Below are 27,842 nucleotides of genomic sequence, written 5' to 3' on the forward strand. Positions count from 1 at the left end.
ATAATTCAGGGAAAAACAGCTTCTATAAACCAAAATGGTTGTATTTAGTGTGACTTCCCGTAGCACTTAACATATCTTTAACCCTTTTGTTCAGACGTTAGGAGATTTATTGCATTAATTTTCTGACGATTTAAGGTAAGATATGATTTTATTGAGTGTTTACAGCAGCAAAATAGAGAAAACAAAGTCTAGAAGACAGGCAGAGTATTCAAGAGTGAAACACGAAATATGTAAGAGTATCTGCTGTTTACATTACTTGCTCTGACTTATATCAGGTTTCATTTAACTAACTGTTTCTTGTCATGGGGACAGAGGTCACACTAAACACTGACTTTAGCTTTTAGAAACCATTTAGTTAATTTTTTTGTACGTATTTTAAGATTATGCACGTATTTCATGAATTTTCTTAAGGTATCTGAAGAAAAGACAAAGAGAAATAAATATGCATTCAACTAAGCAAAAACAACAAAGCTGAAGGATTTCTTCTATTTTTATTTTACAATATCTTAATAACAATTAGTTATTTTGCTCGTGAAACATTACACCGACAGAAAAAACGGACTTCTGAGTATAAACTACACATTATCTGTATAAAAAAAAAAAAAAAAAAAAAAAAAAAAAAAAAAAAACAACCTCTTATCTACTTTTATCCACTTACACATATGTTTTTAACACTTTTAAGTGAGTTAAACTAACGCGAGGCTCTAGAAGGAAGAAGAATCACAGCAAACCGGAAGTAGCTCTCAGCCAATCAGATTTTGCAAAGCGTCCTAAGCTGACGTCAGCCCGGTACCGATGAACAACCGGTAGCGGTGAAGGGATCCCTATGGTTGCCCGTTGTTTGTAGCTTTGTCCGCTAATCCCCTTGTGTCAAACGTGAAAACATCATGACTTTCGATGTTAGGAGGTGAGTACGGGGCTTGTGTTTGTTTGGGGACGCACGTGGAGGGATGCAGGCGGCGTGTTGCACTCTGGGAGCTCTAGATGAATCAAAGGTTTAGCAAAAAGCATCGCGGACTGATGAGCGGCTCCAACTTGCAATAGAGGTGTTTCACATTTGGCATGAAAGGGCTACATTGTAGTAGGGTTTGCGTGGAGTGGGGGGAGTGATGCTCAGGTATTCTTACTGACTTTTTGTCCTGGTTCCTATTTGCGCATGTGCAGGTTTACTCATGTATGTTTATGTGAGCTGTACATGACAGTAGTAACAGTTCACAGCAGCACTTTCCACTATCGGAGTCAATAATATTATATACTAAACTAATGTAATGTCCTGGCTTTTGTAGCAATAAAATACAGTATTTATTACAGTACATAAATAGAGCCCTTATTCACAGCTATAATCACAAACTCATTTTCTCCACTGACACTTGGACATTAAACTAATGGTCACACCTATGGAGCTGATGATCAGTCAGTAGAGAACACCCAAATCAAAGTCATGGAAAGGATGTTTGCCGTTAACTTTATTTACATAGAGCTCCAGTCATCCTGTTGGGCAATGACACATACTCACTGTATTTGTCATCATCAGAGTCATGTGGTTAATGAGGTTTGCCTGAAAGTGGAACTGTCAAAAACACATGATCATATTTATGTTAATTTAATTCATGTATTAGAATCAGAAAAGGGATCGACATAATTATTTTATCAAGAAACAGGATTTGTTAAGCAATGAGTTGACAGTTTAAGTGGTTAAGTCATTTAAGTCATAGGGTTAAATACTATCACATTATGGAAAGGCTTAAACAATTAGTTACGTATTAAATTATCTTTAATAAGAGACATAACATAGTCATGTGTGTCAGATAAACACCTTTGTTGGAGACTAATAAGACGTTTTCTTTGTCACTGAAAGTACAATTTAATAATCAACAGGTTAAAGATAGATAGATAGATAGATAGATAGATAGATAGATAGATCATTCTCGTTCCATTTCTTTTAACTCATACAATATAGTAAAAGATTTGGTTTCACAACGTGAATTGTTTCATCTATGACTCTTTATTACATTACTACAACACATGAGGTAGGTGTGTGAGTGGGTGTGTCACAGGATGATGAACGGGTCATGCCCTGGTGGTGTGTGCCCTCATTGTCCAAAAGTTGCAACAGTTGGATGCAACTCAATTGGCCAACCATTTAGTGGTGGATGTGTCTACCACCCAGAAACACAGAGATGTTAGTCAACTCAGCTGAGTGTGCAACGCTGTAGATGACATCAGTATGTGCAACGTGTTTTCCCAGAATTTGTCTTGAAAATATTTTTTACATCACATCAGAATGATTTCATTTTTTCTGACATTTATGTAATATGATATATCAACATGAACTATTCATTTTTAGTGGCATTTAGCTTTGTGACAGTGATAAACTTGTGGTCATTTAGTTTAAAAATGTTGATCTCTATCACTGTGTCACCTTTGAAACTGATCAGATTATTGGAATTTATTGAAAACCTCCTAAATGATGATTTGCTTCTCTTTACTTTCTTTAAACTGTGCGAATATAATATTTACACAGTAAAAAAGAATCAGATTCTTGTAGACTGAGTAACCTGAGAGTGACAGCACAATGTGTGTTCTGATTAAGAAAGTAAATAAATGACTGTTTATGGTGACAGACCTTCAGCAGCCTTCAGATTATGTCATGTATTTACACATGTAGGTGTTGTTTGGTCTGCTCTGCTCGTGTAGTGTTTGCTTCTTGAGGATTAGGTCATGAATACTTTTGAGCTTCAGTGAAGATGTGACATTTATTCATGTCCTTTCCACATGAATAGATTTCACATCCCTGTTATCGTGACCATGATCAGTAAGTGTTTTGGTGCTTGTTGTGTATGTCCTGACAGATGACTGGGTGAACACCTACATGAGTTACAACCATGCATATCTGTTACCTATTGTATGTTTTGATGTGTGAGGATCGTACGTTCGAGGTTCACTTAACTGACTTCACTGTGACTCATACGGGTGATATAGTTTATTTAGTAAGGGCTCTTCCTCGAAAAAAGCAGCGGTGTGCTTTCATTTACTGCTGTCAACAGAGACATGGTGGTACAACATGTCCTCACTCATCACAAAACATGTGGGGGCTCTTTACAGAACAGTGGAAAGTGATGGAGGGAGATGCATTGACCGTAATTCAGGAAGTTGACCAAGAGGTGCACTTGTAAGAGTCAACGTAAATATACATGAGCACGTTCTGGGCTCAACAGAACACTCATGAATATTAAAATGAAGTGACACTGTTCTCATCAGAGCTCGAACGGTGCACAAAAAATGGTATTGCTTTTTTTCTGATAAATATAGTCTCGATTTTAGTCAAATTGATAATTTTTACATGTAAACTTCACTACTGCAGAGTAACATTTATAGACCAGGGACTTCTGTTTCACCACAATCCCTCATTTATAATCAATGTCGTATCACATTTTACTTGCATCAGAAAACTGAAGCTCCGGTGACTTGGAAATGTTGCAATTCTTTTTTTTTTTCCCAGTTCAGCCCTTATTTTCACCTAAAGAAAAAATGCACAGTTATTAATGATCCATCTACATCACATACACAAAATTACTTCTAAAGAATTAAAAATTAATTTAAGAGCGAATCTTATCCATTTCAGTGTATTGTGTATTTTACATATATGGCTTAACTCATTTAAGTCAGTCAAAATTACATCAATATTCAAGTAAAAGGTTAGGATGCATATCTGTATTTTGAAATCATGATTTAAGTGGTCATATGCTGGTAAATAGAGGTGCATACATTTTATCAGCTGATATAGGAAAAATATACACTGATACATTTCAAGTCAGTGTGATGCTGGTGTACTTTTATGGGAAACAACAAAATCTTCATTAAATTCTTTTAGGCCAAATGTCATATTTAATCACGCATAATAAGAAACAACTTTAATATCTGCGATCGCTGAATGTCATCTTGTTTTATTTGCCGATGGCAGTCAGTGAAGGCAGCATATTTCATGTCAACTATAATACATTTTGCCTAAAAATACATCTTCTTATTAAATTTCTCTACATATTTGAAACTGGAGAGACTTGGTTATAAATCACAACCTGTCCTTTCATATAAAAACCATAACATTGTATAACTAATGCTACAGTAGTTATTGCAAAATACACTTTGTCCTATTAGCATGCACCCAGAGTGAAGTGTCATTTACATGTCATGACCAGATATTTACAGATTGACAACCTACATCCGGTTGAAGCTATTTGCTGTTCACATGAACATCAGTTTCAGTCTTGTGTGACATCTTGAAGAAGATCTTGTTTCGCTCACACATTAATATATCAGAAGGAAACCTTGGCAGCTAAAAATACATATTACGTACTGTAACTAGAGATGGAGCTATTTGTAACCCCACCTCAGACCCATACTTTTAATTGTCTTTTAAAGGCAAATCCACTGTTGAGCTGTGTGGGGTTTATCGTGCTGTTTGTGCTCAGTTAGGGATGGTACCCCCTCATGCAGCTCTACAACATGTTTACTTGTTTACTTATCTTGAGTCCATTTTTTAAATTCTTCATTATTATTACAAGTGTAGTTACAATGTTATAAGTGACAAGTGTGCATTTTTAAAAGTGCAAAGAGAAAAGTTAAGAGACAAAGGAATACAATAAGGAAAGAAAGAAAATAGAACCAATTTCCCTGTATCTCACTGGCATGTTCTATGAAGAATCAATAGCAGGTGGAATTTGCAAGGTTGTCGAGTTCTGATGCTATGTTAGAGTCTTGTGGTGTTGATGCAGGAGATCAATCTCCCAACAGAAGTGGGTGGTACTTTCACTGGAGGAGAACTCAACAAATTAAATGAAAGTCCATATATGACTTCCTATCAGTGCTCAATAGTAACTGTATTGATATCTGTAACCATTTCCATGTTATAAACCATCAAAAATATGGAAAGGCACATTTTTAATATTTCAGAAATTAGTAAAAAAAAAAAACGCACAAATCTAAATTTCTGAAAACTGTGAACAAACATTGTAGACATTATCCCAATGAAGGTACATATAAAATTGAAATGAATCCAACCAGTAGTTTCAGAGAAGATATTTGAAGAAATTGCCGCCAATGAAGATGAGGCTGGACACAGCACCCTCACGATACCTCATGGCCTATCACAGTGTTTTTCAACCTTGGGGTCAGGACCCCACATGGGGTCGCCTGAAATTTCTATTAATTGATAAAAATAAAAACTTACTAATAAAAAATATATGGTGAATTGAGAGACAATCACATACATAAATGACATGACAAATACAAAATATACATTTATTAGCAAACTATCTCAGTTTTAGGGAAAAAAAAAGGCTCTGTTTTGAATGTCTGGGGACGTCACAAATTTGTGATGTTAAAATGGGGTCACAAGCCAAAAAAGGTTGGTAACCACTGGCCTATCGGCTGGTGAGCTACAAAGTAGAATAAAGACAAGGAAGAGGAAAAAATGGACAGATCACTTAGAAAATGCACTAAATGGGATGAAATGATATGATTTATATGGATGTTGCTGTATGATCCCTATTTCCTTGCGTCAGTGCTAGTCGTCCTGCAGTCCAAGTCTGCTTTTCAAGAACTCTGCTTTTCATTCAGTCATCAGATTTTCCTTAACGACACAGTTTCTGTGTTTCCGCTCACAGAGGAGGCAGCTGGGAGGTGCAGAATATGAAATGGAAAATAAATGTGAGGTCTCATCTCAGCTTGAGAGTAGATTTTGTATGACATGTAAGTTACAGGGGATGCTCCACCTGTTTGGTTTCCACAGTTCAGAAGAGGGTGGAGAGGAGGTCAGCACAGTGTTGAGCCTCTCAGCGTTCAGGAAGTGTGTTACAGACGGAGCCTCCCCACCCAGCCCCTGTCGGCTCGTCTGTCCTGCACTTCCTGCCAGACCTGACATTAGCTGATCTCAGTGCAGTGGGACAGGGGCGCACAGGATTTGTACAGGGGCTTGAAGCCCTTGAAAATCCTTGAATTTCAATGTTGTGTTTTCAAGGTCTGGAAAGTGCTGGAATTTTAGTTTAAGTGCTTGCAATTATGACTCTGATGTGATTAATTAATTTATTTTTAATATTAACTTTACCAGGTAAGATGTCAAGCCAAAGCTACTGACAGAGAGGTGATACATATTAAAAAATAAAACTTTATATCAAAAAAGAAAATAACTGGGTGCTCTCAGGTCGACTCCAGGTATATTTATATCTTAATCTTCATCTTGGTGCAAGTGTGTCTGAAGAACGCCAAGTGGCTTCCCTTTTTTTGGATAAAACTTTGTGTTCTCCTTCAATTTCTAAACTTTTTGCTATTATGAAACAGAATTTTAGATATTTATAGCATAATACAATGTACATCATTGTGATAAAAAAGTGAAAAAAAATAATCATGAGTATATGTATTCCTGTAGATATTTATTATACCCCAGCAATAAGGTGCTGTGCTGAAAATTTTAAAATGACCCTTAAAAGTGCTTGAGAAGTGTTTGAATTTGATCTTGAAAAATGTGTACCAGGTTCCTGTGGGGTCTTAAAATTTGCAAATCTGCATTTAATACCTTAAAAAAGGCTTTAAAAGGTATTACATTTGATATGGTTGGTCTTAAGTTATGTTGCCATAAACTTGTTCAGTTGTGTTTAAATGTATCTGCTAAATGTCCAAGCTGCAAAGACAGTAACGTTAGTTTGCTCAGTTCCACCTGTTCCAACCCCAAATTTAGACTGAAATTAGGTACTAATTATCACAAACTTTGTAGCCCCCAGTGAGAAATGATCACAGAACTTTCAGCTCAACACATGAGAAAGCTTACTTTGGGAACTTTAAAGGGGTCATATTTTGCTTTTTTAAATGGAATTCTGCATTTTAAACAATTTCCCTGTAGTCTACATAAACTGTAAATGCTATGCTTGGGTCTGAATTCTTCATTAATTCAACTCCACAGGTCCATCTTCAATCCTATTTCTGAGTAACGACACCAGAAAGGTCATTTTAAGTGCTGGCCCTTTAAATGCAAATGAGCCACTTCACGCCCCACCCCCTTCAGGTTGTTGACTGTGCTGCTCTGTTCCGTTTCTCTGTACTCGAAGAAATGTTCATCGGAAGTCTTGACCTTATATGTGCAAATGTAGTTATAGACGCAACAAATTAAGCAGGAATTAAAGGGCCTTCCTAATCTGAATGACAAATGGCATGGAATAATGAATGACCTAACCCTAACCCCAGTGGCCATTATTCCATGCCATTTGTCATTTGGATTAGGGAAGCCTGGAATTAAAACAGGTTGTAAAAATCTACTCAGTCTTTGCCAAAATTAATATAAAGATAGTTTTGCAGCACCTGGAGGGTTCAAATTCAAACTTTTTGAACTATTAGGGTCCAAATACACAAATAAACGTACCAAAGACTAATAAAAGTGGGTTTAGCAAAATATGACCCCTTTAAGGGACGACTTGCAAGTGAAAAAGAAGTTTGGGGATGTACAAATTTAATAATGTCTGGTTGGAGAAAAGATCATTATCCACCAGACTGTGAAATGGGCTTTAATTCTGTTGTAAGTGTCTTAAAAAGGTCCTAAAAAGACTTTAATTTAACTTGTACGAACCCTGGAGGCAGGACTTTGTAGAAATGGATATGGCCAGGAGATGAGGGGAAATTGGACAAGGTTTTCAGGATTCAGATAAAAAAAAAAAAAAAAAAACAACAAAAGGGACAGAGCAGGAGCTGAGGCAAAACAAGTGTAGCAGCGGGGTCTGGGCCGGACAGGAAGCCCCTCCCTCCTGCTTCCTCCCTGCATTGCATCAACTGTGAGAACCGCACTGGCAGGTCTGGATGGAAGAAATGTGAACAGATGTGACTGTTTTGGATGAGGAGGGAGAGTGAAAGGCGGAGATGAGAGGACGAGTGGGCGGGGTTTGTTCGCTCAGTGATGGAGTTTGGGTTGAAAACGTTTCACTGCCCAAAAAGGACACGCGCAAGAACTCAAGAACCCAAATAGTTTTGGTGTTGAGTAGCAGATTTGTTCCCCCTCCTCTTAGCTCCCCAAAATGGCAACAACTGTATTTCACAAGAGGAACGTTGATTGTGTCAGGCGGTCGTGGTACTCCTCTGCCTCTGATTCACTGATTTATGTGCATGTTTACTTTTCTAAAAATATAGAAGTTGGTGAAAGTTGAAGATTTAGGTGAGAATAAATCTACAGACGTGATCCTACTGCGCTGAATCTGTCAGCAGTGTTATATCACTTTGTGCCATAATGTGAATTGTGAAGTTGTTATTGTAGCTCTGTTTATATCCGTCTGTGTGTATGTGTGTGTTCATTGGTCAGTGTGTGTTTTTCTTGGCTCTGTGTGTTGTGTCTTGTGTGTATGTTGAGAGTCCGAGACCTTTCCCGGGGTCAGGTCAGAATTACAAGGCATACATTGAAAAAGGAAGAGGTGTAACCCTGTAAAAAGACTGTGTGTGCGTGTGTGTGTGTGTGTGTGTGTGTGTGTGTGTTATGGCGAGGGTCCAGAGCTAACATTCCACCACTCTTCTGTAATATCGCACAGCCTGATGGGTACAGAATGTGCTTCTTTTCTCAGCACGTAATGTTTACATTTTCTTTCTTTTTTTCTCACCCTCTTTTCCTTTTTTTTTTAAACTTCTTTCCTCTTTTTTTCCTTTCTCTCCTCAGATTCGATATCTACAGGAAAGTGCCAAAAGATCTCACCCAGCCCACATACACAGGAGCCTTCAGTGAGTAGACCCCAACACAACAGACCAACATCATCACAATCGTTTTATTGTGTTTCGTTGATGTTATCCATGTATCATCCACAAATGTTCTTTTTTATGTACAAAAGGAAGTTTCCTAATCAACCTTGCAGTATTCGTGTGAAAAGCCTAAAATTGATATATTGATTCTTTATTTTTCTGCACACAAAGGCGCTCAGCTCTTTGATTTACTAGACATCAGAGGCATAATCTCAGCGCACGATGTTCTTTGTTCTTTGTTTTTTGTTTTTTTTAAACATATCACCGGTTCCTTTACAGCTAGATCCCAAACAAAATATTCTTGCCTTTTCTTCTTCACCCAGCCAAATCTGCAACAAAAAAGCGTATCTCAAGTATTCATGTCACCTTACAAAAGAGTAAATCTCTGTAAGAAAAACAAAAATGAACAAAAAATGTCAAAGTCTGTCCTGTGGGATAGTTTTAAGCCCACTGCCTCTGTGGCCAATGGTTTTCCACATTATAGTTATTTTTCACAAGACAATAAATTGTACTTTTTGTTTGTACCATGTGTACACAGACCATTTTTCTACATACATGAGAAACATTTTGCTTGTAATCCCTTGTGTATCACAATGTTTCCTGTTCTACAAAATTAATCAAATGTCCCACATAATTATCTTTGTAACAAGTGTCTGGTCAGATTTCTGCACAGGTCTGTCCCAGTTTGTTTGGAGGTTCACATGTTGTATGAACACGAAGGGCTGAAACTGATATAAATTCACTAATAGTGTAACATGTGGTGCCAGGTACAACAAACCCCGCCCCTCGCACATATTGTAGTTTATTTCGGCATCAATCCTCATGTCATCATGTCTACACGTGTGCTGATGTCAGCATATCAATTGCTGCTATATATGTGCCAAGTTTGAAGTAAATTGAAACAAAATTGCTGTTTTTATGGACATTTGAAATGTTGCCCATTATAAGTAAATGTGGGAAAAAAAGATTTAAAAAGTTCCTGAAAATTTTTAACTTTGACCTACTTTTCCCAAAATGTAATGACATCTATTCTGTGTCACTGGCAATCTACAACCCCAGTTTAGTATGAATTCAACCAACATTTTTGCTGCTACAGATGTGTGAAATTTTGCTCATCATGAGTAAATGGGGAAAAAAAAGATTTTAAAAATTCATTAAAAATTTGAACTTTGACCTACTTTTCCCAAAATATAATCAGATCTATTCTGGCTCACTGGCAATCTATAAACCCAACTTGGTATAAATTCAACAAATAGTTTTGTGCTAGAGTGTTAACAAACAAACAAACAAACCTAACCAATAATGTAATCTTTTTAATGTGTGTGGGTTTTAACTAGAGCTACACTGTTAAATGAATTGCAGTGTTAGCTTGTGCGATTGTATATTTAAAGCTGCAGTGTAAAAGTCCAGTGTAGACTTGAACAATATGGCCAAATAATAAAATCTCTGTTTATTTGTTTGTTTTTGGTTCTACAACCATCAGTGTTTTTAACAGCATAAAGATCGGACAATGCCAGGATTCATTGAGCTCATATGGTTTGTGAAAGAGTGGTTCAGGGAGTATGACACATCATTTTCACACATGGATTGGACACAACAGAGTCCAGAACCTGAACCACATTGAGAATCTTTGTGTTACTCAGTGCTCCAATGCCAGTCATCAGTGCAAGATCTGGGTGAAAAATGAATCCAAGTCTAGATGGAAAATTATGTTGTGACATTTCGTGTGACAGTACCATATCCATTGTGTGGCGACAATGAATGCATCCTGTAAACAAAGCTAAAGGCGGTCCAGTGGAATATTATGTATTGGGACTAATTTTTGATGAGTCTTCAGAGAAATATTACAATGTGTTTTCCGATGTAGGCATTTTTCACAATTTTCAGAAACCGAAACTTACATTAGATAACAAACAGGAAGATTAAAATGCCTTTATTCTCACAGATGTGAGAATAAAGGCATTTTAATGCTTAAAGAGAGTGCCTTGGAGTTTTCTTCCTGTTTGTTATCTACTTTATCAATCCCTTTTCTAAAGAGCACCTCTAACAAACTCTTTTTATGGGTCCTAGAAGCATTCCTTCCCTTGATTTTTTTCAAAACTTACATTAATTGAATGTATTACACTGCTTTAATCCAGCATTTATGGTGATAGTTTGGAAACTGTGACACTGAGCAGAGAGAAGTACTGTGTAAAATATGAAACAAGCATTTTTATTTTTAGAGCTTTTTCAAACACCACTTCAAGTTTGTATGTTTGAGTTGAAAAAACACACATCAAAATGTCAACTGTAACCATACAAGTCGACTCGGATCACAATATTGTCCACCACAGTAGCACTAGTCCTGGTTTTGACATGTTTTTCACCTACAGATTTAATCCAAATTATAGTTTAGAGTTTGTTTTTTTTAAATTTCACTGAAAGTTAAGTTACGTCTTCAAACCCTGTACCTCTGTATAATTTTAAGATCATAGGATAAAGAGGTAAAATACAGCATATTTGTGCACCTTTACCATATGGAAAATGAAAACACGTCCCAGTCATTAGTCAGAGAGGAGAAGGAATCGATAAAGATGAGTTCAAGTACCTGCCTGCCTTATAGAATACAGATGAGACAGATACAGGTTTTGGAAACGTCAGTCAGCGGTGGAGTAATACCTGTTTTAGCACAGCTAGTATTTTAGGAATGTTAATGATTGAGCTCTTTCGTTGCCACAGGCATAGAACAAGTCTTCAGTGGAAATCGGAATGCTTTTCCTGTAAGACCATGTGTTTTCTTGCTTGTCATCAGCCAGTCATTGTGTAATCAGGGATGGTATTGATTATTCATTGCTGATTGAATACCAAAGACAGGATGACACAATTTTAGCCCCTCTGTCATTTTCAAGATTTTTTTTTTTTTTTGAACTTGGTCAGCTGATGACAGCTCAAGGAAGAAGTAAATGTCAACCCACGATGACAGAATGGATACGCGGTGAAATCACTGAATAATGAACCGCTCCGAGCCGGTTATAAACACTTTCCTGGATGACAGCGAAGAGAATGAGTGTGCTAAAGATATACGCCACAGTTTCCACCCATGAGGAAATGTAAGGAAGTTCTTCCTGTACACAGTCGACACCCTTCCTGTCTCCATCGACTGGAGCTCACCGTCTAGGCCTGAGGGCATCGGGTTGATTTGGATGTGAAGCAAGTGTTGCAGCTTCACCCGTGGCCGGTCAGGTCGTATTTTGGCTTGTGTGGCTCAGAGGGAACCAGAAACAGGCTCCCCCTTTTCACAAAAGGCCAAATATTTGACCCTGTCTGCTTTTGTTTTTCTTTTTTTTTCCCCCCACAAAGGCTGCATTCCATCCAGTTCAATTTTTACGGTATTTACTTTGAACAATACTTCTGTTTTTTGCCACAGTGGCTTCCGGAGCTGTTCTTTCTGTAGATATAATGAGGATATCAATCAGTTGTGTGAGCTGACTGGTCAAACAGTGTCGTAGCATTTGTTTTTCCTGCCTGAGCTCAAAGAAAATTCTCATTTGTCCGTGCTTTATGCGCAATAATGAGCCGCGGTCAGTGAAGAAAAAAAGGAACATCTGATTACGGAAATGTAAGGCACGTATCAAATGTCACATTGGTGGTGTTATTCTATCTGGTACTTTGTATCACAGCTTCCTCTCTGTCAGAACAAAGCGTCTCCTGTGTGAAAACAGGAAGGATGAGCAGGGTTACACCTTTAGTCTGAGTAAAAACTACCCATGTGATGTCTTTGTACATCAGTAGTCCTGTCAGTATTTCCATTATAGAGCTGTTTAAGTCTAAACCAGTAAGTAGCCTCCAACTAACCCCATTTCAGTATTGCTTCCATTGAAACTTGGGAAGAATTACTGTACGAGTCCTTTGATGAACCTGAATTAGTGACCTATGTGTCATAGCAACACGCCCTCTTGTTTGTTAGTTAAACATTACCTTGTGTAAAGCCTCCACCAGCCACAGGTTCGCCTGTGACGCCCGGCCAACCACAAGGTCATGTGACGGTGTGATCCTAGGCGACAGTTGCCACGTAAACACGACTCACCTGCTGAGTGAGAGCTTTCTGCCTGAGCCTCTCGCCATACCAGATAGACCACAGTTGCTCAGACACAGATCGGTTCCTTCCATATTTATCTTAGCGAACACATGACAAGGTTTGGCTGATTAGTTTGACATATGAAATGAAACAGGCAGCCTGGCTTCTTCTCCTTTTAAGCTCTGGCTGTATTTTGGCACACTCTGGACGCTTATTATTTAAGGTTAATATTCCTCATTTAGTTCAATCTCCTGTAGCCACATTTCTCTGTAGCCTCCATTTTTGGTCTGGATGATTGTCAGTGTGCAGAAACCTAAAATGAGCTGTTTGTTGGACTAACGCAGAATGAGCTCACCTCTCTGAAAGCAGATATGCTGTAATGACTGCCTGCTGTGCTGGTATTTAATGTGTAATTAGTGTAGGAGGCTCTTTAAAAACCTGCGTAATGGCAGGCTTAACACCACCAGTAAAACAGCTATTTAGAGGAAATTTTTATAGCATATTTCATTAATGTCAACAGCTTAGGTCAGCCATTCCAACACAGTGGAACACTGCGGTTCATTTGATTTGCATCACCCTTTGGTGTAATTTGAGATGTAATATTAAAAGTACCATTCTTAAACCCTGTTTGATCAGCAGTGACTTAAATGTAAACAGTGTGTTCTTCCTCTCTGTTCACAGTTTCCATTCTCTGCTGTGTCTTCATATTCTTCCTGTTCCTGTCTGAACTAACGGGATTCATAGCCACTGACATGTACGTATCAAACCCCCGAATGTGTATCCATCGTAATATCCTGTAGTCGAAATATTCTGCACATAGAGTTTCTTTGTTGCCACACAAACAACCCAAAACACACAAGATAGAGGGTTCATCGTGAATGTCGTTAGCCTCATTATGATGTATGCCGCCGGGCCAGTGTGTAACCAATAAATGGAGTCAATTTTCTCACAGGAAATTGGCTTTTGTGTGTGTGCGTCAGCCCTTTGGTAATGTGTAATAAGGGATGACATGCTCAGGGTGTGACAGGAAGGAAATGACACAGGAAGCACAAATGTCCTTTTCTCACTATTTGGCAAAAGATGAATCCATAGCTGTTAGAAAAGTGCAGTATATAGTGGAAATGTGAAAATAGTGTTACAGTGAAATGACTTAATCTAATCTGATGTCATTTTTCTCTCCTCTTTCTGTTACAGTGTAAATGAACTGTATGTGGATGATCCTGATAAAGACAGTGGTGGGAAGATAGATGTGAGTTTAAACATCAGTTTGCCAAACTTACACTGTGATTGTGAGTATATACATATATATACATATATACAAGTCTCAATTTGTCTGCCTTACATTTTGTTTGTGTGTTTTCCTTGTTTATGGTCTGCTCTTAACAGTTTGTTTTTCACACTGCTGTTCTTATCAGACACTATCAGGGCCATAACTTGCATGATTTGTCCTGACTTCTGATATAACACGGCATATTCTCAAAAGATAAATGATGCCCTAGATAAAAAAAGCAGACTATCTGAACGGTGTAATGGTTTGTTTACCCAGCTTTGTTGTGGCATGCCCCCAGATAACACTAGTCCAGCCTCCAGTCTATGTTTCCCCTGTTTGATCTCACGCTGCCACACACTCCAGATCTGCATTGGCCATAAAGACCCCTCTGTTGGCTCATCTACTGTACTACAGCGTCACAGTGCCAGTCCAGCTGAACTGTGCCAGAGCACAGAGCAGTCACTGGATATTTACTGCTCATGACTCCCCTCAGAAACTATGCTCTGTGACAAATCGCACAGTCGACTGCAGCGAACGGCACAAACACCACATTCACGTGCACGCCGGCAAAGAAAACACATTCAGTGGTTCACTTCAAGTGATATCCAAAAATGGCAAAGCTAATAAATACTTAGGTAAAAATTGAGTCCAGATTTGTGCAAGCCAAGCTTTGGCATGCAGACGCACAGCTGTTAGCCATGTGTTTAGACCAGTTCCTTCATGGTGCGCCTAAACAAAGGCCGTCTCCTGCCATATCCAATTAAAGCTCTTGATGATTGTATGGCGGTTTTGTTTATTTGCTAATTTTTTCTTTTTTTGCTGAAAAGTGGGTCTCTCTTCAGCACCAGCTCAAACACTTTAATTTAGCTAAACTGCAGCTGTTTGTAATGAGCCAAAAGTTTCCTTTTCGCTCCGTCCTGCTTCTAAACTGGTTCTCACACTTTGCTACTTTACATGTATAGGCTATTTCCATGTTTTTTATTATTTATCTGCTATGCTACCATGTATCAGACTAGAACACCAGCTCTCTGTTGACCTTTACAAGCTGCCAGGTCTTGATTTGTGACTCCATGGAAAAGCAGATCCATCTGTAGTAACCTTATAATAACCCCCCCCCCCCCCCCATACACACACACACACACACACCCCGGACCCACTTTATATGAACACACTTCCAAGTCTAAATGTCTTAAAAAGGAGAAACAACCAGGCCACAGTGGCAGACTTTGTTTATATTTGCACACTGTATTTTGAGATCAGGCTGGACGGGGTTGAAACCTGTCTTGAATGTCAAAGGTCACACACATGACACGAGGGGGTTTTAATTGAGATCCGGCAGACATCCCTCTCTTGCTGCTTGCCAGCACTCAGACCCACTCTGAAAATAGGCCACTGCCAATGTGCCAACACACAGTGGGCTGTGGGAGGGGGGATGGTGAAGTCTAGATGGAAAAGTACGGGGACAGAGGGCCGCTAATGATACAGGCAGAAAGGTGTCTGTTTGGGTTTTGTGTGTTTATTATGTGGGTCAAACTCTGCACACAGGCTCGGAATGTGTGATCTTCCAGTCATCTCTAAGGAAATCTGCTTTATGTTCAACAGTTAACTGAAGATTATTAGTTGATCATTTCGTTAGAATCAAATATCAAGAGCAGCTGGAACCAGGCAATTACATTCAGAGAAAAAAAGAAAAAAATGTTTCAGTTGTGTAGAAAGAAACTGCTCTGCTGTTTTTTGTGGTGTTTCTACTGTTTGCAGTTTGGACTCTTCATCCAATGAAAGTGACTTTTTTATTATTTAAAGAACTAATAATAAATAATGGATCAATACATATTTAAAACATTATTGTAATTACAGCTACAGGAGTAGTACATTTTAATGAGTTGTGGTGAATGGATTTTCTTAACCTATTTGTTTAATCATGTGGTCACTTAAAGCTGACAAGTGTTAAACCTGCACAGTTTCAACAATGACTATTTTTCTTCATATTCTGTCTCAGTCTTTACATAATCTCTATTTTCTCGGTCTGTCCTTGTTTTTTTCAGTGGTGGGTTTGGACATCCAGGATGAAATGGGCCGCCATGAGGTCGGTCACATAGACAACTCAATGAAGATTCCTCTAAACCAAGGCGATGGATGTCGCTTCGAAGGAGAATTCACCATCAACAAAGTACTTTTCTTTGTCTTTGGGCCAGTTGCCTTCAGAGAAATGCAAAACTCCACTTTATTTGCAGCCACATAATTGCATTAGGATGAGAAGTAATTTGTCTTTGGCCTGAGTTAAACACAGCGGCTGCTCTTCATTGACTTCTGTTAAATAGAGGCTCTGTCCAGCCTTGTTTTTTTTCTCCCTGTGCTGGCTTGTGCGTCAGTCTTTCCGCTACATTTAAAATGATTAACTCAGTGGTTGCACATTTAACACTCTTGCTTGTGGAATAAGTAGAAATATGTGAAACGTGTTAAATGAGTGGATTTGTTCTTCCGGAGACATGAAACATTTAGTTTCCAACAGAGTGTGTGTTCAGAACTGGTCATTAGTTAACTAAATGTGATGCAGGTGCTCTTACTTTAGCTGATAATAACAAATCTAGGTGTGTGTGTGTGTGTGTGTGTGTGTGTGTGTGTTTTCAGGTACCGGGAAACTTCCATGTGTCGACGCACAGTGCTACCGCACAACCAACAAGCCCTGACATGACACACACCATCCACAAGCTGGCATTTGGTGAAAAGCTTCAGGTAGACACATATAGGTCACAATTATTACATAATTCCTATATCTCAGTTTTTTTGAATAAGCCACAACCACTGTACATAATATTTTCCATTCGCATGTATAAAAAAAACATCTGGATAACCCAAAATGTCTTACTTCATCACTATTTCTGTCATTTCCTCCCATTTGAGATTTCACTGGTGCCCTTTTAATGAAGTGACATTGAATTCCCTTCTTTTTCTACAGTTTAAAAGCACCTGAGTGGAGAATTAGCACCTCCAACTTTTTATCTGTGTTCCAGTGTTTAATACCTACACATGGCTCTTCTTCATGAGCTTTAGAGCTTCAGAAAAAATTGTTGGACTGTGACAAACTAGTGAAAAGTCCTCGTTTGTCATAGATGTGACTTGTTCCTCGTGTGCAAATCAGTCAAAAATCTGAGAAAACACACATGTAAAGTTTGGTTTACAAATCTGATTTAAAAAAGAAAAATCCTCACCCCATTGTTTTCAGTTACAAGTAACATCCAATTTAAAAATGACATCTACATTAATATTCCCAGAACAGAGTATGAAAAGATCATGTTAAAAGGCTACTTTCTACAGAAAATTACTGGGCTACTAATAATGATTCCTAAAGCTTTATTATTAAACTATTTATCTTTTAACATATTAGGCTACGTTTATATATAGGCGAGTATTTTTTAAAAACAGAAATTTCCCAGTCTCCATTTAAAAAAAAAAAAAAAAAATGTGCAGACTTGATTGTTTTTGGAAAACTCTGTGTTTATATGGTCCCATATATCTATACCATCAACAGCATGCCAGGCTTGTAGATTGCAGTGTAGTGGGACAATCGAGTACCATTAACCAATCAGAATTCTGAAAAGAATCACAACGAAACGTTACTTCCGCTATGAACCTATGGAGATGTAGTTTCCCTGGTTCTGCATCTGAGACATGTAACCAATACATTACAGTGCAGATGGATGAGCTGATGACTTTTTTTACAATCATAAACTGCTTTTGTGATGCGAGGGGATGAAAAAAGAATTTAACGCTGAGTCGAACCGTGTTAGTTCTGTAGTCGTTAACAGCTGTGTCTGTTTTTCAGTCCTGTTTTGTCTTTAGTTCATGAAGACCGCTGTGCATGGATGTAAAGTATGACTTCATTTACCTTCTACTGCACTGGACTAAACAGAGAAAGGATAAAGTGTTTCACTCTGTTTACATGCAAATGCGAACAGAGAGTTGCTGAAATCTCCACGTTGGCCAGAGTCTTTAGAAACCTTCGTTCTTCGTGCATGTGCCCGTCGTCGTGTAAACGATAGGCACAAATGCTGAGAAAAGTCTACTTTTTCAAAAACCCTCGGCTACGTGTAAAACGGCCTCTTAGGGGCATGAAATTAACATGGCATGACAATTAAGTTGTTAATCAGTGATTTATAAAACAAATAACAGCCCTAGACTCAAAAACTACAGAAAAACAGACTAAGAAAAGCTCTATCAACACTAAATGCCTATCTGAGCCTATATGTAAAAAACAGAAAAAAGAAAGAAAGAAAAAGATACTGGAACGCATCATACTTCCAGGTTGTGGGACCAATTCCTGTTGTAAATATAATCATGATAAAAAAAAATTAATGTCAAATGTTGTCAATAATTTTCATAATAAATGTCAAATCAGTATTTAAGGCTGATTAAGGCTGATTATTATGTGAGTACAATTAAGTAAAAACCAACAAAGCATTCTGTAAATGTAAACAACAGTATCCAAAATTAACCCTGTTGAATAAAACGTTTATTAAAGAAAATGAAACATTTATTGATTATGTTTATGGTAATACAAAGTTATATTATGACATTTGTCTTTATTGTTTTGTATCCCAGCCCCTTGGTATTATCATCTATGTTAAATTTAGATTAATGTACTTATCCTGATCTATTTTTGTTCATTCATTTTCATTATTGTGCTATTTATTTGTGAATGTTCATGGTTATTATGTCACACATCTCACAAATAAAAGCTACACATCTGCCTCTCCACAGCTCACTATGAAACTCAGCTGACTTCTCTCTCTGATGTCACATAGGTACATAAAGTCCAAGGCGCCTTCAACGCGTTAGGAGGAGCTGACAAGCTGTCATCAAACCGTACGTATACACACCGGCCCTTCCACTCATTATAACCACTGTGTGAATGTGGCGGAAGTTCGTCTGCTGACACTGATGATGTAGTAGTATGAGGCGCCTACTGGACAACTGATGGAAATAGCTGACACTGCATCTGGACTTTAAGGGCTTCAGAGGGTTACATCACAGCAAAACTTAGATCTATTTCTGGTCACTGAGAAAGCACTTTTTTTTAACAGAAATAATTTTTTTGCTCATCTTTTAGCTCTAGCTTCACATGACTACATACTGAAGATCGTTCCGACAGTTTACGAAGACCTATCGGGCAAACAGAGGTTCTCCTACCAGTACACCGTAGCCAACAAGGTAACCGTGGCAACTTCACTCCTTTTTCTTCCCGCTCCCATGTTTTCGTCATACACTGTTGATGCTATCAGGTTGACCATGATCCCAACATATGGCCGAAGCACGTATTGCCGTTAACATGTGCGCTCACCCAGAAGTGAAAGCTCAGCCCTAGTAACTGGAAGGGCTTTCTAGATGTCAACAAACCATAAACACACTTCTTAGAACTGTGTTGACTGACAGCTGGGTTTGGGTTTGGAGTAATAACAGTGCAGGTCAGCTGTGAAGGAGGGACGATGAGCGCCTGAGGAAAATATTCTGAAATCTCATCGGCAAAATATTTATAAATCTCTGGAATGAGGCTCGGACCGAAGCAAAAACATCTCTTTCCGTTGTTATTTCTCGCTGATTTTTAAATACGATAGAGGAGGATTTGGGATTTTGCTGAAATCTAATATGTGTGAATTCACGGATGTTATCATGTAAGAAAAACACACTAGCCTCCTCCTACTCACTTCATCAGCCAAGATTAATTTTGAATGAATCATTTATGACTTTGATGGATTTTTTATCTGAACCCACTTTTGTAATGACACATAAACATCACCCCCAGCTGCACAGATAAGACTGAAACGATAACTCTAAACGGATTTATACACACAACGGGATTTAACAGCTTTTCCAAATCCATTTGTTTCAACCAGGCACGGCTCCAAAAGGCATCTGGATCCGTAACACGCTCTTTGTTTCTGTCCCACACAGGAATATGTTGCTTACAGTCACACAGGCAGGATCATCCCAGCCATCTGGTTCCGATATGACCTCAGTCCAATCACAGTCAAGTACACAGAGAGGAGGCAGCCCCTCTACCGCTTCATTACAACAGTGAGTGGCCTTTGCCAGAACAAAAATCCTGTCGTCAGAAGTCAATTTATCTGACTCAGAAGCCATAGAATGTCTTAATTATGCAATAAAAGTGATGATTTGAGGTTTGACTGTCTTAAATATGCAACAGTACGTATTGTTTTATGACCACCACCAAGGAGGTTATGTGATCACTTTCTGTCTGTGAGCAGGATTACGCAAAAACTACTGCAATTTCTTGGAAGGGTAGGACAGGGGCCAATATGAACCCTTTATATCTCAGAGTACGTCCATAAAAAGGAAGCTGGACATGTTTTTAACCAAAGTTGCTCTAAATATGCAAAGATATTTCATTGTATGCGTCTCCAATGATATGAAATAGTGCACGTCCCGTCTTCTAAGTGGATGATACTTAGACAGACATGCCTCCATATCTATTTATACTTGATCTGTGTGTCTGAAGAATGCAGTTTAAATGTCAGGAAGCACAGGAGATGCAAAAGTATTCACCCCCCTGGAATTTTTCCACATTTTGTCGCATTATAGCCACAAGCTTTAATGTGTTTTATTGGGTTTTTATGTGATAAACCGATACAAAGTAGGACATAATTGTGAAATGGAAGGAAACTAATACATAGTGTTCAAGATTTTTGCAAACCCAATAAAATACATTTAAGTTTGTGGTTGTAACGTGACAAGATGTGAGAAAGTATTTTAAGTATTTACTGGTGTGACGTCAAGATGTAAGAATGAGTCGTAATCTGTAAATCGTGTCCATTGGAATGAACAGGACAGCGTTTTTTTTTTTTTACACTAGTCTCTAAAAATGAACAGGACAGTGAAGAGGTCTCCAGTGAACCGTTTTGTTCTTTACCATCTTTCTTTGTAACTTTTTTGAACAAGAGAAAATCCCTGGTGTACTCACAGCGACAACCCTCTGCACTTCCTCGTATCATCTTTAATACAGTGTTCAGTTTCATGAGCAGAAACTGTTTTGTTTTGTCTCATTTTCATGGTATTACCAATCCTGTTTTCAAGAGCTCAAAAAGCCACAGACAAACCAATGGTGCCAACACCTCTGCACTGATACCAGACAGACTTAGCAGCGAGCTGGTGAGAATAGTAAAGTGTTTCGCAGCTAAAGAGGCTAAAGCAGGGCTGAGAAAGAGTGGATTTTAGACTTGTAGATAGTTGTCATGGCATGAGAAACACAAGTCCAATTTAGAGCTTATTATTGTCTGTTTGCTTTATATGGTGTTATTACAATATACAGGGTTCCCATGGGGTGTTAAAAAGTCTTAAATTTGCTTAAATCTGCATTTAATACCATACAAAAGTCTTTAAAAGGTATTAAATTTGATATGGTAGGTCTTAAGATATGTTGCCATAAACTGTATTGTGTTTAAATGTGTCTGTTAAATATCCAAACTGCAAAGAAAGTAACGTTAGTCGACTCCTGACAATTTATATTGAAATTACGAACCAATTATCACTAACTTTACAGCTCTGGTGAGAAATGACTCAGAATGGTGGGAATCAAGGCGTTGGAGTAACTAAATACATTTTCCTAAATTCCAGGAGTTACAAATTTTTGCCAGTATGGCCGTGACATGGGCATTAAGTTCTGTTCTAAGAAGTCTAAAAAGTCTTAAATTTAAATTGTAGAAACCTGTAGGAACCCTGTATATATACAGGGTGGGGAAGCAAAATTTACAATGAACATTTAGTTGTTTTTTCTCAGCAGGCACTTCGTCAGTTGTTTTGAAACCAAACATATATTGATGTCATAATCATACCTAACACTATTATCCATACCTTTTCAGAAACTTTTGTCCATATGAGTTAGGGCTGCACGATTAATCGATTTTAAATCGAAATCGGATTTTTTAATTAGTACGATTTTTAAAAAAGGGAAATGGTAAAATCGATTTCATCTCTCTCGTGCCTGCGGGCCGTGCGCTTGCGGGCTCCCGTAGGCTCCTCCTCCTATCAGTGACAGCGGTCTGTCACAGAACTCCGTGCAATGGCCGGACTTTAAATGTGTTCATGAGCCCGCAGTACTTATACCAATGTAAGCCGTGGCTTCACGCACGGATCACGCAACTGAAATAGAACTGCATGCGGATCACTCATCTTCCGTTGTCCCGGATCCGTACCGTACTGTCTTCTTCCGATCCGGGTCCGGGTCTCGGGGTCATCAGCCTCAGCAGAGGAGCCCACACAGCCCTGTGCCCACACACATCCACCGGCTCCAGGATAGAATCCCTCCAGCGTGTCCTGGGTCAGTCTATTCCACGCACGGATCCCTCAGTTTAAACAGAACCGCATGTGGATCACTTATATTAACCTGGTCCACGCACGCACGCACGCACGACTGATGCCTGTCACTGACTTACATTGGTATCACTTCTGTGGGCCCAGATACCCAGGAAAAAAAAAAAAAAACAATTAAAAAAAAAACAACAACAACAACACACACACACACACACACACACACACACACACACACACACACACACATATATATATATAAAAATTTAAATAATTAATTTAGTCCTCTTACTTGCTAAATTTTTCATTCACAAATGTAAGTTCTGTAACACAAAAACAAATATTATTTATTTTTTGAAAGATGTTGAACTTTATTTAAAGCTGTTAGATAAATCTGGAAACAGAAAGGCTATAAAAAACATAAGTATTTGCTCTGATTTGGACATTGTATTATAGTGTATTCCCCCTGGCAAACTTATGTTATTTTCTTGTTGCATACATTGTTTGTATACTCTATTTCATTCAATAAAGATTTAATTAAGAAAAAATAAACTTCTGTGGGTTCATCACGTGATACCATCACAGATTTGAGGTCAGAGCAGTGCCTTGCATTGTGGGCTGCTCACGAAAGCGACATGCTGACTTCTGTTGTCTTTTGTAGTTTTACCCAAAAATCGAAATCAAAATCGAAAATCGAGTTTTTAGAGGAAAAAATCGGGATTTTTTTTTTTGCCAAAATCGTGCAGCCCTAATATGAGTAATCAGGAAAGCAAACGTCAAAGAGTGTGTGATTTGCGGAATGCACTCGTCACACCAAAGGAGATTTCAAAAATAGTTGGAGTGTCCATAAAGACTGTTTATAATGGAAAGAAGAGAATGACTATGAGCAAAACTATTACGAGAAAGTCTGGAAGATACTATTAAAGAAGAATGGGAGAAGTTGTCACCCGAATATTTGAGGAACACTTGCGCAAGTTTCATGAAGCGTGTGAAGGCAGTTATTGAGAAAGAAGGAGGACACATAGAATAAAAACATTTTCTATTATGTAAATTTTCTTGTGGCAAATAAATTCTCATGACTTTCAATAAACTAATTGGTCATACACTGTCTTTCAATCCCTGCCTCAAAATATTGTAAATTTTGCTTCCCCACCCTGTACACACTATATGGACAAAAGTATTGGGACACGTTGAATTCAAGTGTTTCTTCTCTAACAGGGTTCTGGGCTACAAAACAATGTTTATAAACTATGTGGACAAAAATATTGGGACACATCAAGGCTACAGCTCGTAAGATGTCCTGTTCATGCAGATTTGAGATATAAAAATCTGTATATCCTGAAAGTTTAAAGGGAGCTTTTTCTTCCTAAGTGAGTAGATGGTTAGTTGTGGTAGAAAATTCTTATTTATAGTCAGAGCAGGAAAAATATTTTAGAAATTTAGAAGTAGAACATTTGACATCATAGTCATGGATAAAAAAAAATCGAGAAATTAAGTAAAAACCATCTCTGACGCATTTTGGAAACAAAGATAACAATTTAATCAAAACCAATGCAATGGTATTTATCACAATATAAAACTATATCAGGGTTCCTGTGGGGTCTTATAAAGTCTTAGAAGTCTTGAATTTACAAATCTGCATTTAATACCTAAAAAAGTCTTTAAAAGATATTAAGTTTGATATGGTAGGTCTTAAGTTATGTTGCCATAAACTTGTTCATTGTGTTGCGTTTAAATGTGTCTGTTAAATATCCAAACTGCAAAGACAGTAACATTAGTCAACTCAGTTCCACCCATTCCAACCTGACAATTTCTACTTGAATTAGAAAAAAATGATCACTAACTTTACAGCCCCCGTTGAGAAATGACTCAGAACATTCAGTCCAACACATGTGCACGCGTCGCCTGAGAAAGCTGATTTTGGGAAGTTTAAGAGACAGATCGTAAGCAAAAAGTAAGAATGGGGAAGTGCAGATTTAATAATGTCTGGTTCATCCTCGACCTGGTTGACACGAGTGGAGGGGAACGACTGCGAAATGGGCATTAAATTCTGTTCTAGGTAGTCTTAAACAGTCTTAAATTTAACTTGTCGAAAACCTGTAGGAACTCTGTATATTATGACATTTGTCTTTATTATTTTTCATCCCAGACCCGTTAGAAAAGAAACACCTGAATTCAAAATATCCCAATACTTTTGTCCATATAGTGTACTTTATGCCTTTAAAAATGAACTAATACGTAAGTAAGTACATTTTATTCATAGAGCACTTTTCACAGACAGAGTCACAAAGTGCTTTATCAAATCAAATCAAATCAAATTTACAGAAACCCAACAGAATCCTCCAGGATCAAACACTTGTGATTGGTGACAGTGGTGAGGAAAAACTTCCCTTTAACAGCAGAAACCTGGAGCAGACCCAGACTCCTGAAGGATGGCCATCTGCCTTGACCAGTTGGGGTTAAAGAGCGAGAGTAAAGAAGGAGAAAAAAGAGAGTGATAGAGATAGAGAGAGACTGGGGGAGAGGGGGAGAAGGGGGGAGGTAGGAGGAGACACATGGAGTACATGTAACACTGTAAAGTAGCAACTTTATATTGCGAAAAACGAATAAAAGAGTACAAATAAAATACAATTAGAATACCCATAGAACACAGTAAAATACCATTAAAAACAGTTTAAAATATGATGAATACATAAAGTGCAATCAGTTTGTGGTGGCCCTGAGTCAGTTGGGAAATTAAAAAAGCCTGTTTGAACAGGAGTGTTTTGAGGTGTTTTTTAAAACTCTCTACAGAGTCCATGGACCGTAGGTGTAGAAGCAGGTCACTCCAGAGACGTGGTGCTACAGCTAATACGTGTTTAACACATGAGCTAAAATACATTTTTGTCTTTTAAAATGCTCATATATGCTATGTCATTTATCACGTGGACTTTTTTGGTTGTATTTTTTCTTACGTTGACTCATAAACCTGTTTGGGGACTTTAGACCTGCCAAATCCCCCCTCATCTACATCTCCCTCCGCTCCACACCTGTCTATTGTTGTTTGAGGAATTTTGGCAAGTCCCAGGCCACCTAATCAGGAAGATTTCCTGCTGACTGATAATGGCGTCAGGCTTAAACAGGCTGCCTGGCTGATGAGCTACACCATTATTAGTCTTTTGTGTTGTTTAAGTTTATCATGACTTAAGGCATGGGTAAGAGATGACTGTGCTTATAGTGTGATTATGAGTCACAGCTCAAATATGTGAGTCAAGCCGGAGCTGGACCCTTTGATGGACTCATACTGAAGTGTGAGTGTATTGTGTGGTGATTAAAAACAGCTGATACTGATATGAATAATGTTGACACCAAGGTTATTATTGTTAATGAAAACTAACGAAATGACAAAAACTAGAATTGTAAAAACATTTGTGTTAACTCAAATAAATAAAAACTAGAATTTAAAGAAAAAACAATAACTGAAACTGTATTGTGTGCTTACAAAACTAACTAAAATGTATAAAAATTCTGGAAAAAAATCCCTTCGTTTTCGTCTTTGTCAATGTCGAATTGATACGAAATGGATTTATTTCCCTCAACCAATTTTAACTGCTGGCACCATATGATATTTAACGGTCCGTCACTTCTCGTCACTTGTTGTATAGAGTCAGCTTTTCATCCCCACTCTACCTGGAAACATGGAGACTAAAGTTGAGAGAAAGCAGCAGAGTCCTGTCTGGGATTTATTTGAATATGACTGATAAAAGATATAAAAAAACTAAAACTAAACCAAAACTAAGCATTTAGACCAGGGGTGTCAAACTCATGTTAGTTCAGGGGCCACATACAACCCAATATGACCTGCAGTGGGCCGGATAAGTAAAATAATAACACAATAATACAAGAATAATATCAATTCCAAAATTTGTATGTCTAATTTCTGTTTTAAAGTGAAAAAGTAAAATTATATTATCAAAATTTTTACATCCTTTAAAAAAATGTGGAAAAACATGAACAACCATGACCAAAATGAAATTTATTAAGAAAAAAAGTGCAATTATAGCAATTTATGCCATTATTTGGCCTCGGTTTCTCATTTTCACATGTTCATCACAAATTACAGATCACAGTGGATCTACAAATACACAAAACATTTAATAACAGACAGAATATTGGTACAATTACTCTTAAGTCTCTTAAGACATTTCAGGTTGTTCATATTTGTTCAGGTTTTTCCCATTTTTTGTAAAAGGTTAGTTTGTAAATGTTAACATTTTTGTTTAATTTTACTTTTTTTACACTAAAACAAAGAGAAAAATTTGTAGTTTTCATTATTTATAGTTTATTATGATAGTATTTTACTGGTCTGACCCACTTTAGATGGAATTGACCTAAAATTATTTTGACATTCTTGATTGTTAATATCTTCAGTGTAATTTTTGTGTTTCACTAATTCATCCCGCGGGCCGGACTGGACCCATTGGTGGGCCGGTTTTGGCCCTGGGCCGCATGTTTGACACCCCTGATTTAGACCAAAACGAAAACTAATAAAAACTAGCAAACCTGCTCTAAAAACTAATTATAACTAACTGAATTAGAGAAAAAAAGTCCAAACTAAATTAAACTAAACTATAATGAAAAATCCAAAACTATTATAACCTTGGTTGACACTAACTTTTTTTTTTTGTCTTTTTTTTGGCAGATTTGTGCCATAGTCGGAGGGACGTTCACTGTCGCAGGAATCATCGACTCTTGTATATTCACAGCTTCAGAAGCCTGGAAGAAGATCCAGATAGGCAAAATGTCCTGAGAACTGCCCCTCACTCCTCCCGTGTTTTAATTCGAAGTGCAAAGTTCCTAGCCTGTTAGCTAAATCCAGTCCTGCTCGAACCAACTTCCTCGTCAAGATCATATCCCAGCGACCAATGAGATGGCTCCGGCACGTGATCTAATTACCAGGCTACGCGGCTGCATCTGACCACTCTGAAGCTCCTCTTATGCTCCATCTGCTCTGGTGACGCATGGATGTTGGATATCAGATGTCCACTTCCTCCGTCTACAGTGTCAGGAGGTGGAGAGGGGATGGAGGCTCCAATGAAGTCTACCACGTTTCAGGGTTCAACAAGTATGGATATTTCAAGGCTGCAGCTGATATTTTTAGAATGAAGTCAAGTAAGTGGCTGGTTACTGCTGATACTCAATCTTTTCACTTCGATTAAACAAGCCTTGATAAAAATCTGTCCAATACACTTAAACTCAATCATTGGGAAATCAAGGCTCACTGATCATTAGAAACAAATGAGGGTGAAAGGAATATATTTACTTTTTCTCAGCCAAACATATCTGTCAGTAAGTAGATTAGTCTGGTGTTTTTGTCTCCCAGTAACTTTAACCCATTCAGACCCACAAAGGCTCCTGTGACCAAAAGCATCTACTCATCTG

At 38.0% G+C, this 27,842-nt stretch overlaps 1 protein-coding gene across 1 annotated transcript; it reads left to right on the top strand.

Moving 5' to 3' along the window:
- Positions 1-765: 765 nt before the first annotated feature.
- Positions 766-27,636, top strand: ergic1 (endoplasmic reticulum-golgi intermediate compartment 1). Its single transcript, XM_030146008.1, has 10 exons — positions 766-907; positions 8,690-8,751; positions 13,508-13,580; positions 14,021-14,115; positions 16,142-16,266; positions 16,728-16,832; positions 18,902-18,962; positions 19,207-19,307; positions 20,049-20,171; positions 27,103-27,636. Exons 1-10 carry the CDS (start codon positions 888-890, stop codon positions 27,208-27,210), a joined length of 873 nt encoding a protein of 290 aa, XP_030001868.1. The 5' UTR covers positions 766-887; the 3' UTR covers positions 27,211-27,636.
- The last annotated feature ends 206 nt before the right edge of the window (positions 27,637-27,842 follow it).

Source organism: Sphaeramia orbicularis, chromosome 10 (genome assembly GCF_902148855.1).
Source record: "Sphaeramia orbicularis chromosome 10, fSphaOr1.1, whole genome shotgun sequence".
Taxonomy (NCBI): Eukaryota; Metazoa; Chordata; class Actinopteri; order Kurtiformes; family Apogonidae; genus Sphaeramia; species Sphaeramia orbicularis.

Bases quoted from the DNA above. Each gene is read 5' to 3' on its own strand.
- ergic1 (XM_030146008.1), top strand. From the start codon at position 888: ATGACTTTCGATGTTAGGAG. The intron at 908-8,689 runs GTGAGTACGGGG...TTCTCTCCTCAG, and splicing joins ATGACTTTCGATGTTAGGAG to ATTCGATATCTACAGGAAAG. The intron at 14,116-16,141 runs GTGAGTATATAC...TGTTTTTTTCAG, and splicing joins GCCAAACTTACACTGTGATT to TGGTGGGTTTGGACATCCAG.